This window comes from Mugil cephalus, chromosome 22, assembly GCF_022458985.1.
Source record: "Mugil cephalus isolate CIBA_MC_2020 chromosome 22, CIBA_Mcephalus_1.1, whole genome shotgun sequence".
In the NCBI taxonomy this organism is placed as follows: domain Eukaryota; kingdom Metazoa; phylum Chordata; class Actinopteri; order Mugiliformes; family Mugilidae; genus Mugil; species Mugil cephalus.
In genome coordinates this window covers 8,485,835-8,500,036 of record NC_061791.1, presented here as the reverse complement: position 1 = coordinate 8,500,036, position 14,202 = coordinate 8,485,835, and the positions used below count along the sequence as shown (strand labels likewise).

Genomic DNA, 14,202 nt, shown 5'->3' with positions numbered 1-14,202 from the left:
GGTATATGGAGGGTGACACTGGGCCAATTCAATCTCACGTCCCGGTCAGCCACTCATCCTGCCGGAGTGCTGCAGCCCCCCGTCTATATATACCCATCCAGCAGGTTGTCACTCTGTTTTGCGCACTTCACACTTCCCCTGCCCTGTTTTTGCTACACACAACTTTCTATTTCCTTATTTGTCACTCCTGTTTTCCATTTACTTGTTTATTTATTTTTTATTTTTTTGCTCACCTCTGACTTTTTCCGCCCTGTGTGTCCTAAGGAAGGTGTTTTCAGGATGGCCTTGCTGTACTGGAGCAGTGATATGCCGTATTGTGCAGCTGTATTTGAATAGTTGTTGTTGTTGTCGTTGCAAAGCTGCGGGGTTGTGTGGTTAGTGAGATAACAAAGCTGCCACAGCCAAATGAGAAAGTATACATTAAAATGTGTATTTTGACTGCCTTTGATGTGCGACTTTGAATAATGCAGATTGTAACGCAAAATAAACCAGTTGTATGTTTACTGCAGTTAAGCTTTGCAGAGTGACATGTGCTTGGAGGCAGGGACTTCCCTCCTTCTTGAATGGCTTCAGGTCTGTTAGACTGGCTCACAGATCCATCTAATCTTCACCAGAGCTGCTGTTTTCTAATTATTTTGGCTGCGGATATTTGCTTTCCTCGCATTATAACGACTTGCATCATGTCAGGAAACACCTCTCATTAAACGAGGGAAGCTTTCGTAACGCGCGTCTGAATGGTCGAGGTAACCTGATTTTGCTTCAACTCAGATTAGGAGCTAAGCAGCATTTGCATGACTTGGAGTAGTAATAGGCTGACTACTTAGAGCCAAACACAATGAGAGGTCCAGGCCCACTGAGCCAGTGTTAGACACTAATTAGAAAACTCACTATTAGCCAGTTTCTAGCTAACTAATCCAACTTGGAACGTGGAGTGGAAAAGTTGTCAAAGTTGTGAAGATGTAAATGCACGATGTTTGTTTCTTTAAGCTTTACTCATTAAGATGAGGAGAAGTGTTCAGGTTATGATGGTAAATAGAGTAAGAATGAGAGGCCAGCAACACTAGCACAAACAATCACCTCCATGTATCTAATATCTACTAAATCAGGGGTCTTCAACATTTTTCAGGCCATGGACCCCCAAACTGATGGAGAGATTTAGTAGGGACCCCCTACCTATTATGTGTTCTATATTAAACTCAGGCCTAGTGTTATTTTTAAATATACATTATTATTAGTAGTAGTATTTGCATTGAATATTAAGCTATCCCTTTACTAAAATATGTTGAATTCATGTTAATGTGTATTGAAAGACATTTTAATTTGTTGGGGAAAATTAAAAAAAATATATATAAAAATGTCTAATCAACCAAAGATTTTGCGACCACCCTGCAGTACCTCAATGGGCCCCCTGTTGAAGACCTATGTACCAAAGTGACCAACCCAGTGTCTAGGTGTTGGTCGTAGGTAACTGATTGTAGAGCTTTGTTCATTCTGTTCCCAGTTGGCAGGAGTGTTTGTTTTTGTCCTGTCTAGTATAAAAAAAGCTTTGTCACTGGATTGGAAATCTGTTTTGCAAGCCAGTACCAAGCACTATGATGACAATGGCTTTGATTGAATTGTGAACTAGTATTCTGCTGCCACTCTTACATTGTGATTGTCAGATGCTGTTTTACATATTTTTTAGAGCATAGGTTCAACAGGGGGTCCTGCAGGGGGGTCGCAAAATCTTTGGTTGATTAGACATTTTTTTTATATATATGTATATATATATTTTTCCAATTCACATTAACATTAAATCCAACATATTTTGGTAAAGGGATAGTTTAATGTTGAATTCAAACTGATAAATAGCACTAGGCTGAGTTTAATATATAAGACATATAGCAGGTAGAGGGTCCCTACTTAATCCCTCCATCAGTTTGGTCCTTGGCCTGAAATATGTTGAAGACCCCTGATTTAGAGGTTTACTTTTTGAGCTGCTTGTGTTCCGATTATTCAGTGTGTGCACCTGGAGCATGAATTCCCATGTGCAAAGGTTTATTCCAAACCTTGTTTTCCCTCAATAATGGAGACAATCACACGGAAGACTGAAAATGAATCCAATAAAACATAGTTTGAATAATTTTAACAAAGTCTAAAATGATTTGGGCTTTTGTGTATCTTTCTAAAGATCTCTGTGGGCTTCCCTTCCATTGTAAGTCTTGTCCTGCTGCTGCATACGTTTAGTTGTGTCCCTTGCGTATCCTGGCATTACAGTCAACGGTGAAGAGAATAATGATAAATCCCAGAGTACAAATGATCCTTTGTTACGCCTCTTTGTGCAGATATTCTTTGTTGCTCTGTCTGGCAGCAGGCAGTTGCAGATCAGAGATGGCCTCTGCATCCCTGAACAGCCTGTAGTGGCTGCTGCGAGAATGGAAAGGGAAATTAGAGCCATTTGGAAAGGAAACAGCGTGGTCTGTCTGCGCTTAATATCATGGAGAAAGGTATTACTTCAAGTTTGATATGTGCTACGCTTATGTAAGTTCTTTCAGCCTCTGTGACTGACAGCTCTTCAAGTCTAATGTATTGGTTTAGCTAGACACAACAACTTCAATATTCTGTCTGGTTGGATTTGGAGGACTTCTACAAACCACGTCTAGTGAAGAGGTTGACTGGAGCTTTAAATATTTATCGTCTTGTGTGCGTCTTGCAGGAAGGCCATGTTTTCTCTGGTGAATTATTCTCCAAACTCACACAAAGAGCAGAAACAAGCACTTGGTTTCATAATAAAGTTTATTCTATATTACAAATAGTATTTTGTTCTTGACTGCAAAATAGGAATGCATTATATTTACATACACAGGTATACAATTAATTATAACAAAGTTAGAGAAGCTCGCCTTATATCCCCCAGGTTTCGTTTTTATCCCTCGATAAGATACTCTTTATCTTTCAGATATGATCTAGTAAAAGTCTTTTCTAGCATGTTTGTGTAACACCTGCTATAACACTGAGCTAGGAGGACATTTTTAGTTCCTACAAAACGTTTGAAGGTGGAAACTTTATCTGTGCTCTCGGCAACACAAGTTGGCTGCGAGCAGACAACCTTTGTTGCAGGGGAGGGGAAGGGACGGGGCAGGGGAGAAATGAAAGACAGGATGTTCCACTCGGGGGTAGATTCACAATGTCAGTTGAGGACTCGGCTCATGTTATTTGTTAACACGCAGCTGGAAGGGGAAACTTTGGATATCTAGACACAAGATATGTACGCATGTAAAGGTTTTCTTGAAATCGTCTAAACGTGTTTGTGCATATTTCTTCTAATATGAGTTCCAGGTTAGTGTGAATTAATCATCTAGTTTCTAAATGAATCCTCATTCCCCTCATCTTTCATAAAAAGATGTTCATGTATTTGATATGTTTACTACATTTTGTGAATGTACCCCTCCAAGTTGAAACAGACATTCATCATAGTGGATATCTGCAGAAGGTAATTAATGACCAGGACGTGTGATCTGACGTACATTTGACACGAGGGCTATGAAAGAAACATCCACTTGCCAAACTCAGTCTTAAACATAAGTCTAGTGTCAGTGCTAATGTGCCTCCCGCTACATTTGTCTTTATGATAAATCACGTGTATACATAGTTTCTTCAAAGCGTCCACGAAATACCTTTGCCAAAGCACTTCTGTTTTTGTGTTTTTTTGAAAAGTTTAGCAATTATCACGATGAAATAACCACAGACAGAACAAGATGTGAGGCGCTTGTTCTAAAACTGAACTCAGAGGAGGCACAGGTGTCAAAAAACACTGATGCTGGTCTGTAACGCAGGACACGGCGTACGTGTCGTCTTTATGCGAAGAGATCCATCATCTTTAAATGAACAGTCGGCTTGTAAATGACTTTAAAGTCCCTAGTAGTTGTAGTATATAAATATCTTTGAGCAAGGCAGTTCCATTTCATACCATCCAAATAGGTCGACATGCAAAGGTATATAATATCTGTTCTATTCAGCATCTACCACTTCACAAAAAACCATGAGATTCTACAGTAGGGGGCAAACGGGATAAAGGTTCCACCTTAAACGGAAGTTATAGTTTTTATTACATGAACGATCCACTTTCCATCTCAATTCTTCCAAGCAAAAGAAAGATAAAAGAACACATCCACATCATCATTGCAAGGCTTAATTTTCTTATTTTTCACTTTTTTTTTTGTTTTTTTTTAAATAAGTTTCTTAAATTGTTTACGTTTTACATGCGCTTAAAAAGCCAATAAAGGACCCAAGGTGGACCTAGGGCGGTCTTCACACATTCACATCACCACATGGGGCACGTTGTCAAGGCAAAAGAAAGGGCAGAGGTCAAAAGGTACGGAGGGCGCCTCCATCATCTCTTTCAGTCGCTCTCTCCCATAGTGGGGGTTCACATCCAACAAGTCTTATCTACGGTTAATGTCCATCGTTTCTTGTGTATCTTGCCATGATGTTCACTTCCTGCTCTGCTTTTTCAGATATTTTTTTTTGTTTTTTTTTTTAAAGGCTCGGAGAAGGGCGCCCCTACGCCGCCACTGAGGACAACTACACTAATACAGACAAGAGCGCCTCAACAGTTACACACTCAAGAGTTGGGGTTTTTGCCGTATGCAACTAGCTACCATCTCCAACACTTGTGCAAAACAGAAAGGAAACTGGTGAGTCAGGAGCCGGACAAAAGGGTGAACGGTGTGCCGAGAGCCGGAGAGACCCGGGACGATGGAAAGAGAAAGGAGGATCAGATCACCTCGCCCACAGAGCCTCTCACCTCGACACACTGAGGTCAGAAAAATCACACACATTTCTTAAAGTTCCAGTCACAATAGTTTTTCTTTTTTTTTTGTACTAGAAGTGGTTGTCTTATACATAGTCCTTTTTCAGTCCCTCAGTGGCACTTTATAAATACATTTTTGACCATTTTGAAAATTTTCAAGCTCCTTTGGTTTTTGGCTGACCAACTAAGTCCATCTTGTTTGATTTCTCCACACAAAAGTCTTTAAATAGGGGAACAATCCTGGGGAAGAAGTGCTACTCTCACAACAGAGCCCCTACGGTATTGGATCGTTCTTATTTTCATTGATCAAGCAGTTTTTCAGTCAGCTCTTCCCTTCACCTCCCGCAGGGTTGGCGTAGATATCTGGGCAGTCAGGATGTTGGGCGTCTGCTGATTGTGTGTGTTTTTTTTATCTGTGCAGGTGTGTGCTTTGATAGACCGTCGCAGTGGCGACACAAAATTGGAAGTGGCAAAGACTGCTCCGGTTGGATTAGCAGTTAAAACACTGTCTTCCAGAGTTAGTTGTGTGCTTTTTCATTTTTTTGTTGTTTTTACAAAGGATCCAACTTGGGTGGGGGGACTCCAGGGTTTCGTCTAATAGCTTAATTTCGCAGTAGCCATATAAGCCAAATGGAAGCAGAAATCAAGAGCATTTTCTAAGATGTACACTGGGCAGGTAAAAATATGTGAATGTTGCAAAGGGGTAAAGGCTGGGGATGCTCTGGCTTGTAAAGTTTTCATGTCCGTTGGGTTTCAATAAAGGAAATGTTCAGAGAAGCGATAATCCTCCCTCACCCCCCATCAGTCTTTTTCTTAAATACAACTCCAGCTACATTGAAAGAAAACAAACATTCTAGGTTTGCGCCAGATTTCACGGATATGTATGCTTTGCTTGAAGGTACAGTGTAAACTTGGCAAACCATCGTTGCATTCATTTTCTTCAGAGGTGTTCATTTGGCTTGCATTCGTCAGTTTGGATGTTTCCACTTGATTCCGTTACTGGATATAGAACTACAATAAACTCAACTCTAGAGATGTTTTTATTTTAACTATCCTATTCTGAAAAGTTCTCAACAAAAAGGACACCCAACATTGTGGTTTTTAAAGAATCACCTATCAGTGTAAATTCTTGAAGGCAACATAAAAATGTTTTTTTTTTTTTTTTCTCCCCTCTTTTCTTCCAGCAGGGGGACTGAAGTATGCCAATATGGCCAGCTTTCAAGCAATCACCCCTTAAAGCTCCCCCTGTGGTGAAGCTGAGGAATCCCCCACATTGCACTGTGGGGAAACGCCAACCTCAGCCCCAGACCACCCCTCACATATGTTCAGGTAAACTAGTCTATGCAGCAGAGTGGATGAGGAAATCAAAAAATATTTCTCGGGGAAAGAGGAAGCAGAAAAAAAGTCAAGGAAGAAGTCATCTCTGAAAGGCGGAGGGAGGAAGTCACATGATGAAAAAAGATGGGGACAGGTCTTCGCTCAGGCACGGCTCGGTTTCTGACGGGGTCTCTTCCCAGTGCACCCTGGGAAGTGCGGTCCTCAGCTCTCCAGACTCATGAAGGCCACCACCTGCTCCAGCTTGAAGGCCAGCCTCTGTTTCCTGGCTACATCGTCCTGCTCCAGTGCACACACGATCTGCAGGTAGGACCAGAAAGTAAACGCAGCACCATTACTAACAACACACTTACTGATCTGTGAGACTAACATGATCCAGTGTGCGTTTTCCTACTATCTAATAATTGAGCTGTTAATGTGCTCATTCAATTTACACAACAGTCTTTACCATAGTATAAGCAGCTAATGCTCTATGGGAGTTGTTTGCCTTAGACTTTATCTCTGAGGCTCATACAGGTGGAGCAAGTTAGTCTCACTGACAGGTTTCACCCAGCATTTTAAATAAGTAAAATGTTCCTTCAACTCTCCTTATCCATCATGTACCAAATCTTAATAGATGATGACACTAAGTAGTATAAGTCCGTGCTACGTACCTCCTCGGTGTATTTTCCCACATAGGAGTAGATCTCACTGAGGGAGCTCATGGTGTTGAACTCATTCATGTGCATCCGTGACTGTTCTGCCAAATAGGCATTCATGTCCTGGTCACTGATCGCTGGCATCCTATTAATGTCTGAGTAGTACCTGTTGGAAAAAAAGAACAAAACAAAACAGTATGAATGCTTGTTACTAATATGTTTACTGCACAGAACATTGTTAAATGATTTGGAAAACAGAAGACAGCCAGTAATGTGTTTTAATCTAGATGTTTTCCTCGGGGCTCATTAGTTGTTGCGGCGCTTTACAGCAGTTCTTTGAACATATTCGCCTCTGTGCTCTACACACGAGTTAATTTCATAGTAAGGAGGCAGACATGGAGTCATCATAGATGCTGAGAGGCCTTAGATTGAAACCTGGAACGCCACAACTCTAGAAACACACACAGGCAATCAGTCACTGTCAGCAGCAGCTGTGTTGCCCATATCAACTATGTTAATTAAAGCTGCTTATTTGCATATTAAATTCCTGTAGCTGAAGCCGCTTGAGGACAGGCATGGCGTATGGCTGGATAATTCTGGGAGTGTGCGAGAGAGCGAGATGATATTTGCCAGGAAACTAGTCTTCAGAGCAAACTGAGCAGAGGAAGAGGCAGGTGGGTGTTGCTCACAGAGGTCACACATGTATCAACACCTGTTCAGAGAGAGCTCCTAGCAAGGCAGCTTCAGAGTACAGCCCAGGTGTTTAAGGAACTGCAATCCTAAAACTTTGTCATTTAGTTTTAAACTACTAACAACTTCCTGCGTTACAGGCATCCTGTTCTCCTACTAGTTCACTGGTTTTTGCAGATGTTGAGCTTCAGATGATCGTTGTCATTGTGACAAATATCTCAGTCCTCTCTCTAAGAATAATTGTGGCCACACACACCGAGCCTGAAGCTCCTTATTTGGTTCCAGGCATTCAGGCAGTTCACATATATTCTGGTCCTGGGGCCTGCTTTGCAATGAAGCAGCAGACACATAAATACTCCGAACCACTTCATGGTGCACCATCTTTTATTCAGGACCTCTTTGCCTCCCTTACTGACAAATAAATTTAATGAAACTCCCATTTTAACAAATTACCGGCTTCTACTGCCTGCAACTCTCAAAAATGCTTCCTCTCTTTTCCTCCCCGCTACACCTTCCCAGCACTGACTCCTCAGTACTGTAGATCCCTGCCCAGGGCGCTCCCATTCATTCCCTCTGTGTAGTAATTTGGACTGGGTTTCACAGCTCGTACATCACAGCGCTACAGTCGCATTGTGTGTGTTGGAACAAAACAAAGGTAATGCAGGTTTTCTGATGGGTTTCTCCCTCTTCATCCATTCAGAGATTGGTGTGTACACACATGCAGCTCTATCAACATCTCACCTTTCCACCCAGCTCTTGTAGCTGGGGATGTCCTTGGCATAAAGCAGCTTGTTGGAGGGTGAGTCCTTCCCAAGGCGGTGTTCTGAGGTGGAGCAGGAGTCCATGAAGGTCTGGGCCACCACAGACAGACAGGCGTCTGTGATGCTGCTCTTGTGGATGTCAAACACAAACTGGGGGTTCTTGATCACATTCACCCAGAAACGCAGAGGTAGGCTGCAGAAGGGCGGAAAAGAGAAAACAAAATAGTTTAGTTAAACTAATGATGTAACAGTAACTTTTCCATTACTGTAGAATAATTGTATGCTGGGGCACCGCAGCCAATCTGTATTCAGATCTGTTTTCTGGGAAATTAATTAGAATTTTAATACTTTCTATTCTAAAAAGCCTAATGTTGTGGACTAACTCATTTTACCATAAATGAACTAGTAGTGCAACCTGCAAATAAAATGTTTGTCTGTAAGAGCTAATGAGTCACATTAATATATTCTGTGCTCTGCCTCATGTCATTAAAATTACTTATGCATAGATTGTTTGTTTCCATCTCACTGGCAGAATGCTCAAATAGCCATTCAAATAGAGGAACAAAACGTGTTAAGTAAAACAACAGCCTGTGCTCTGTTCAACTGCTCTGAGATTAAGTCCCTTAATGCCATTTTTAAATTTGCTACAGCCAGCTAGTCAATAGGCATGGACACATTATTTGCCAGAAGGGACGAGGATTCATTCACTTTGCGAAGCTAGTATACAAGCTCTCCTGTTGCTGATGTGTTCTTTTTGATGCGTGCGCTCAGTTCAATAAAGCCTTTATCTTTAAAACCAGGTGGTGGCTGGCTCTCTTTTTTTCCCCTAGCAGTGTCCAGGGGTCCTCGCTGGGGGCCGCACTGTCACACAGTCCACATTGCCTTGTTTGTGCAAGTGGATCCTATTTTGCGCCTGTCCAAAATAATAAATATGTACAAGTGTGTTCATTTGCTGGGCTGGTTTCAGCTACGACGCTTTATCTGGGTGCTGCAGCAAAAGGGGCTCAGGTGGTATTAAGAAAGAGCTGCTCGTTACTTGGATCTATGTGTCTTTACTGTTCTCCTGTCCATGTACTTTTAGCTGATATGGCAAAACACAATCGGGGGAGACGTTGCCTGCGCGGAAGTTTGTGCATGGCCCGGTATCAGAGGATGAGGGGAAAATAACAAAACTAGAATGCAATCATTAAAAATGCCACCAGTGCTCCCCAGCACACCGAGCATTTACTCTTGCACAACCACCCGCAAAGCCATTCACATGTACAATCTAACAAAAGAGGATTTGGCCTCTGGAAGGAAAAACTGCATTATGACTTCGAAATTAATCTAAGCAAAGAATCTAGTGGGATTAGGCTCAGGGATCAAAGGGATATTAACACCACTGCTGTGCTGCCTTGACTGTTGACAAGCTGCTGCTTTAACGGGGCAGTAGATGCTAAGATGAGGTTCAACTCACAATTTTGTCTTTTTAAAAATGATCGCCATTACAACATCCACGTTATCCGCTGAAAATAGGCACGGCAGTTAACTCGTGCTGAGAAGTTTAAGGTATCTAAATGACGGCCATAATTGGTCAGGGATTAGGTAAAATATCAGCTGCCGAGATCCAGGGCATCACTGATCCTAGAGGAATTATGTGGCAGTCAGAAAAAGCTCTTTATTTACATTGATTCACGACTACCAAGTTAAACTCCACTCACTTATGAGAGAGCGCAATAGTAAAAACAAGTACTCTGTTAAATAATCTGTTGTATAAACAACAACTCTAAGATACAGAAGCTTCATTTATTTTAAATTGTCTTTGGTTACTCAAGAGAGGACGATCCGAGAGCAGAAGTCAGCATCACAGAGTTTAAAACCCACTCCGTTAATCTTCCTCCAAAGATTCCCAACCAGTATTGACAAAACGCTGTAATTGTAAAGCATCAAAACAATGTCTGTTCACGGTTAACTACTTTTTTTTTTTATGAAAAGAAGAGCAGATAGTCCGCCAACAGTTGCTGCCGCCCCACGGAGGCCTCTGATCTCAGCACCATCAAGGCACTTTGAGAATACTCAAAGAGACAAAAGGAGCTGCGACAATCTACAAAGGGACTGTGGCAGAAACTCCAAGGTGTTTAAATACCTTGTAAAGTGTGCATGTGCAGCTGGAATTACTGCCAGAAGAAAAGGACAGATGTATTGTTTTTTACAGCACCGACAGCCTCGTATCAGTCTTGTACTCCCTCAGCGACGTGTCCAACCGCCTCTCGCAGTTTGCACTGTTTGACACTTCTGGCACACACGATGAGCCAGAGAGCCTCTGAAGCTGCAGCAGTGGGATGTTATCCTCGTTCTGCAGAATGGGCCTGATGAATTTGCCCGCCATTGGCAGGCAAAGGGGTCACAGATGTTGTAAACTAGCGCATCCCGCTGGAAGCATTGCAGCAGAGACAAGGATGTGACTAAGCCTGACTTTATTTCAAGCGGTGACCTCCGATTTGAATAAACAGCTCTGTAAAGGTGACCCGACCGGGCACCGCTCCAACAAGGAGACCCCCGTGAGCAAAAAATGCACCAGCTTTCATTCAAACGGCAAGTTCCAACCCTTCACTGTGGTGCCACAATGAAGATAGGTGATCATCTACATGCAGACAAGAGACATGCAAGCACCAGTTTTGCGCATTAATTAAAATTCTGTCTGTTCCACCCCGGCGTGACAAACACGCGGTGCAGATAGACGCGCGCACGCCACATACAGAAGCCTGAAGACGAGTACAGACGCTGACACACTGCCACTAATCCAAAAGATACCATCTGGAGATGCTCTAGGAGCCAGTGACTCATGTACACACATTCAAATACAACTCTGCCACACAAAGCAGAAACAATAGTTAAACTGATTTTAACTTTGCACAACTAAATTTTATACTTGGTGCATTAAAGGGCATAATTAGGTGTAATATCAGTGCTTTTGTTGTCACTTTGGGATGATTTGCTTTGTAATAGGATCATTTCTAGATGCTAGATTTACATGTCTATCAGGTTTTAGTGCGTGGATGTTGTTCTGCTGCGACTTGCCTTTATATTAAAAGAAAATAGTTTGTTACATGAGACTACAGGGTTAGGGATAATCTAACAAAATGGTTATATTGGGGGAAATACGGATGGAAGGGGAACCCTGAAGGGGAGGAGGGTTAGAGGGGCTCTGGATGCAGCAGAAGTTAATGGTGTGTGTCATGACGATGGGACTGGTAGATTTAATGGGATAGGGGCTCAGCTTGGGAGGGACTTTTGTATTATTTTTCTCCACCATCAGACAAAATGAAGGTTTTTTTGTTGTAGCCGAGATTGCAGCCTTTTGGAGACAACTGCAGGTTATGTGTAAGCACACACAGCGAGGGGACGCGGTCATATGCACATCGCTCACAGGGAAGATATCTGCGGCGGCATCAGCACAAACTGTGTCCAATAGAAGTGCCTTTTTGTCATGGTGTGTTATGATAAATTGCTGTTCATTCGCAGACCCGATAGCGTGAGGCCGTTAAAATTTAAGAGTAGCCCGTTGAGCTCATAGAAAACACTTACCAGCCACAGCAAATGGGCCAATAACTCAGAAATGAAAAATAACTAAATTAGTTTAAAGTAAATAATATTTCTCCTTCAGTCTCCTCCTACACTTCCCTCTCCATCCCTATTCGTCCCCTGATACACATCAATTTTTTTTTTCTCCCTCACATCTCCTTGGTTGCTCCTGTGCCGTGGGTTGAGTGATGCATGCTGGGATCTTGGCAGAGGCTAGGAGGCTAATGAGATATTAGTGTGCGTTTAACTCCCACTGCGTTCACTTCCTTCTTTTCACCTTTTCATTTCTCTGCTCTGCCCATTCCGGCGCTCTGCTGGTTATTTAACCCCGACCAGTTTTTTATTTTTTTTTTTTTACGGTGGGCGCTCAGAGGTTGATATGGTCCAAATTAATCAGCGGATATTAATTTAGAGGTGTACTTATGCACCTGGGAGTGTGCATTTGTCACTATGGAGATTTCCACAATGACAGGACATTTTTTGGCCCAGTTATCCATGATAATAGATGGAGAGCCTTGGTAGCCAATTGGATTAGCCCCTTGTGGTTGGCTTTAATGAAGATTACACGCCCCTGTGGTTAATGGATATTAGGAAAGGAAGAGGCATGCGGTGAAACTTGGCACTGATAGGGCGGTAACAGGGCGATGCCATGCGAGATGTGCCAAAGAGTACTGGTTCTACGTTAAATGGAGAAAGAAAAGGCCAGCACCGGAGTCACACCAGTGTACAAATAATTGAGCAAATATTCACATCCAGCAAAGATCCCAGTAGCTGCCTCAGGAGTGTGTCTCATGACCGGGGCGCAGTATGTTCCCGGCGTGTGTTTCGTGTGAACTCACCAGTTGCTCTTCCATGTGTGTCGGACATGCGGGTCGTGGATGCTGTGTTTGTCGGCCTGTTCATCCAGGAAGTCAAACATGTATTTGATGGCCAGTGGCAGAGCGCTACCCCGATGAGCTGTGCTGAAGATGGTCTCAAACAGGTCATCAACAAACTTCTGTAACGTACCCTGCAGAGATTAAAAAAAAAAAAAAGTCAATTTATGTTAAAGTGCTGAATCAATACTGACAAGGACCCAGAATTTGAAGCAAACCGATGATGAGAAGTTTATACTGATCGACATAAACTTCCTGCTTCTTTCTATGTGAGTGTACGAGCCGTGCAGTGCTTGTCACCGCGTCCACTGGCTCCCATGTTTATGTCTGACTCCTATCTGACAAACACGGCCTTTAAATCTGCTTCCAGCTTTGATGGGGGAAATTGTTATTTCACAGCTGACTTTTAATAATATCTGGGAACAGGAGGCGCATCTCCTAAGCCTCTTTGTGCTGCAGGATTAGCTCCCACACTGCACCATTGACCCTAATTTGATTTAATGTTGGCGACTTTAAGGAGGAGGAGGAGAAAAGAGAAGAGAGACAGAGTGAGAGAATCTAATCCTCTTGTTAAAAAAAAAAGAAAAAATGAGCTGATGGGATGCACGGGAACCAGACGAGAGCAGGGGATGGAAATGAAGCGACAGAGGTTTCCTATCAGAAAAGGAGGCAGATGAGGTGTGTACGGGCGCTGGCAAATAAAAATCCAATTTGGGTGTAGCGGGTGACTGAATCAAGAGAGGTGGAAGAGAGTGGGAGGAGAGAATCCTGTTAGTCCGACAATCACGGTTATAATTCTGATGTGGCCCACATTCCCGACAGCTTATCATCTTTCTATGAAGGAATGGAATCACGTATCTCTTTATCAAGCGTTACAGGTGACACTGTGGAGGATTTCGAGGAAACTCTTAACATTTTGTATGGGCGCACACACGTGTGTGTATAGATACTAAAACCTCTGTGTTTCTGCTGTGACATTTTACGTCGTCTGCATCTCAAGGGGTGAAGTGGTATCAACACTGTCATCTTCACAGGGTTGACTTGTCCGCTTCACCCCCCCCCCACGACCATCTACCCTGTCATTACACTGCACTCTAAACACAATGTGTCATCTGCATGTTTTGATGCCTCCACATTGAAATGCGGGGTAAGCGACGGGAAGCAGACGCACACACACACATCCTCTGGAGTGTACGAGTGTAAACGCGATCCTTCCCCGTGCCACTCTTTACGTATGAGCACGTCCCGTGCCCCGCGCTCCGAGTGTCACCGATGGAGCTAATATGAGCGACACTGCCAGGGAGAGGTATTTATTGGCAAGGTGAAAGCCAAACGCAGTCAATTACGCTACCTGTCTGCCCAATCATTTCTCACCAAGAGAGATGGGCAGTCAAGATAAACTGGTTATTTCACAAAAACAATCCATCTGGAAAGATGATGTGCTGTCTGCTTTCAGAAGCCACCTTCCTGCACTCCGGAGCGGGATAATGGCAGGGAAATAGAGCAACTCACTGAGGCCAAGAGGCGACTTGTGTGAAGGTGGAGGA

The 14,202-nt window shown here is 43.0% G+C and overlaps 1 protein-coding gene across 2 annotated transcripts in view; it reads right to left on the bottom strand.

Moving 5' to 3' along the window:
* Positions 1–2,757: 2,757 nt before the first annotated feature.
* Positions 2,758–14,202, bottom strand: part of plxna4 (plexin A4) — a 205,050-nt gene continuing 193,605 nt past the window's right edge. For both annotated transcript variants that reach the window (XM_047575065.1, XM_047575064.1), the window contains exons 29-32: positions 12,620–12,789; positions 8,197–8,409; positions 6,781–6,931; positions 2,758–6,427 (exon numbers count right to left, since the gene is read on the bottom strand). In XM_047575065.1, coding sequence (XP_047431021.1) covers positions 6,332–6,427; positions 6,781–6,931; positions 8,197–8,409; positions 12,620–12,789 — 630 coding nt within the window. In that variant the 3' untranslated portion in view covers positions 2,758–6,331. The remainder of the gene's footprint in view (positions 6,428–6,780; positions 6,932–8,196; positions 8,410–12,619; positions 12,790–14,202) is intronic.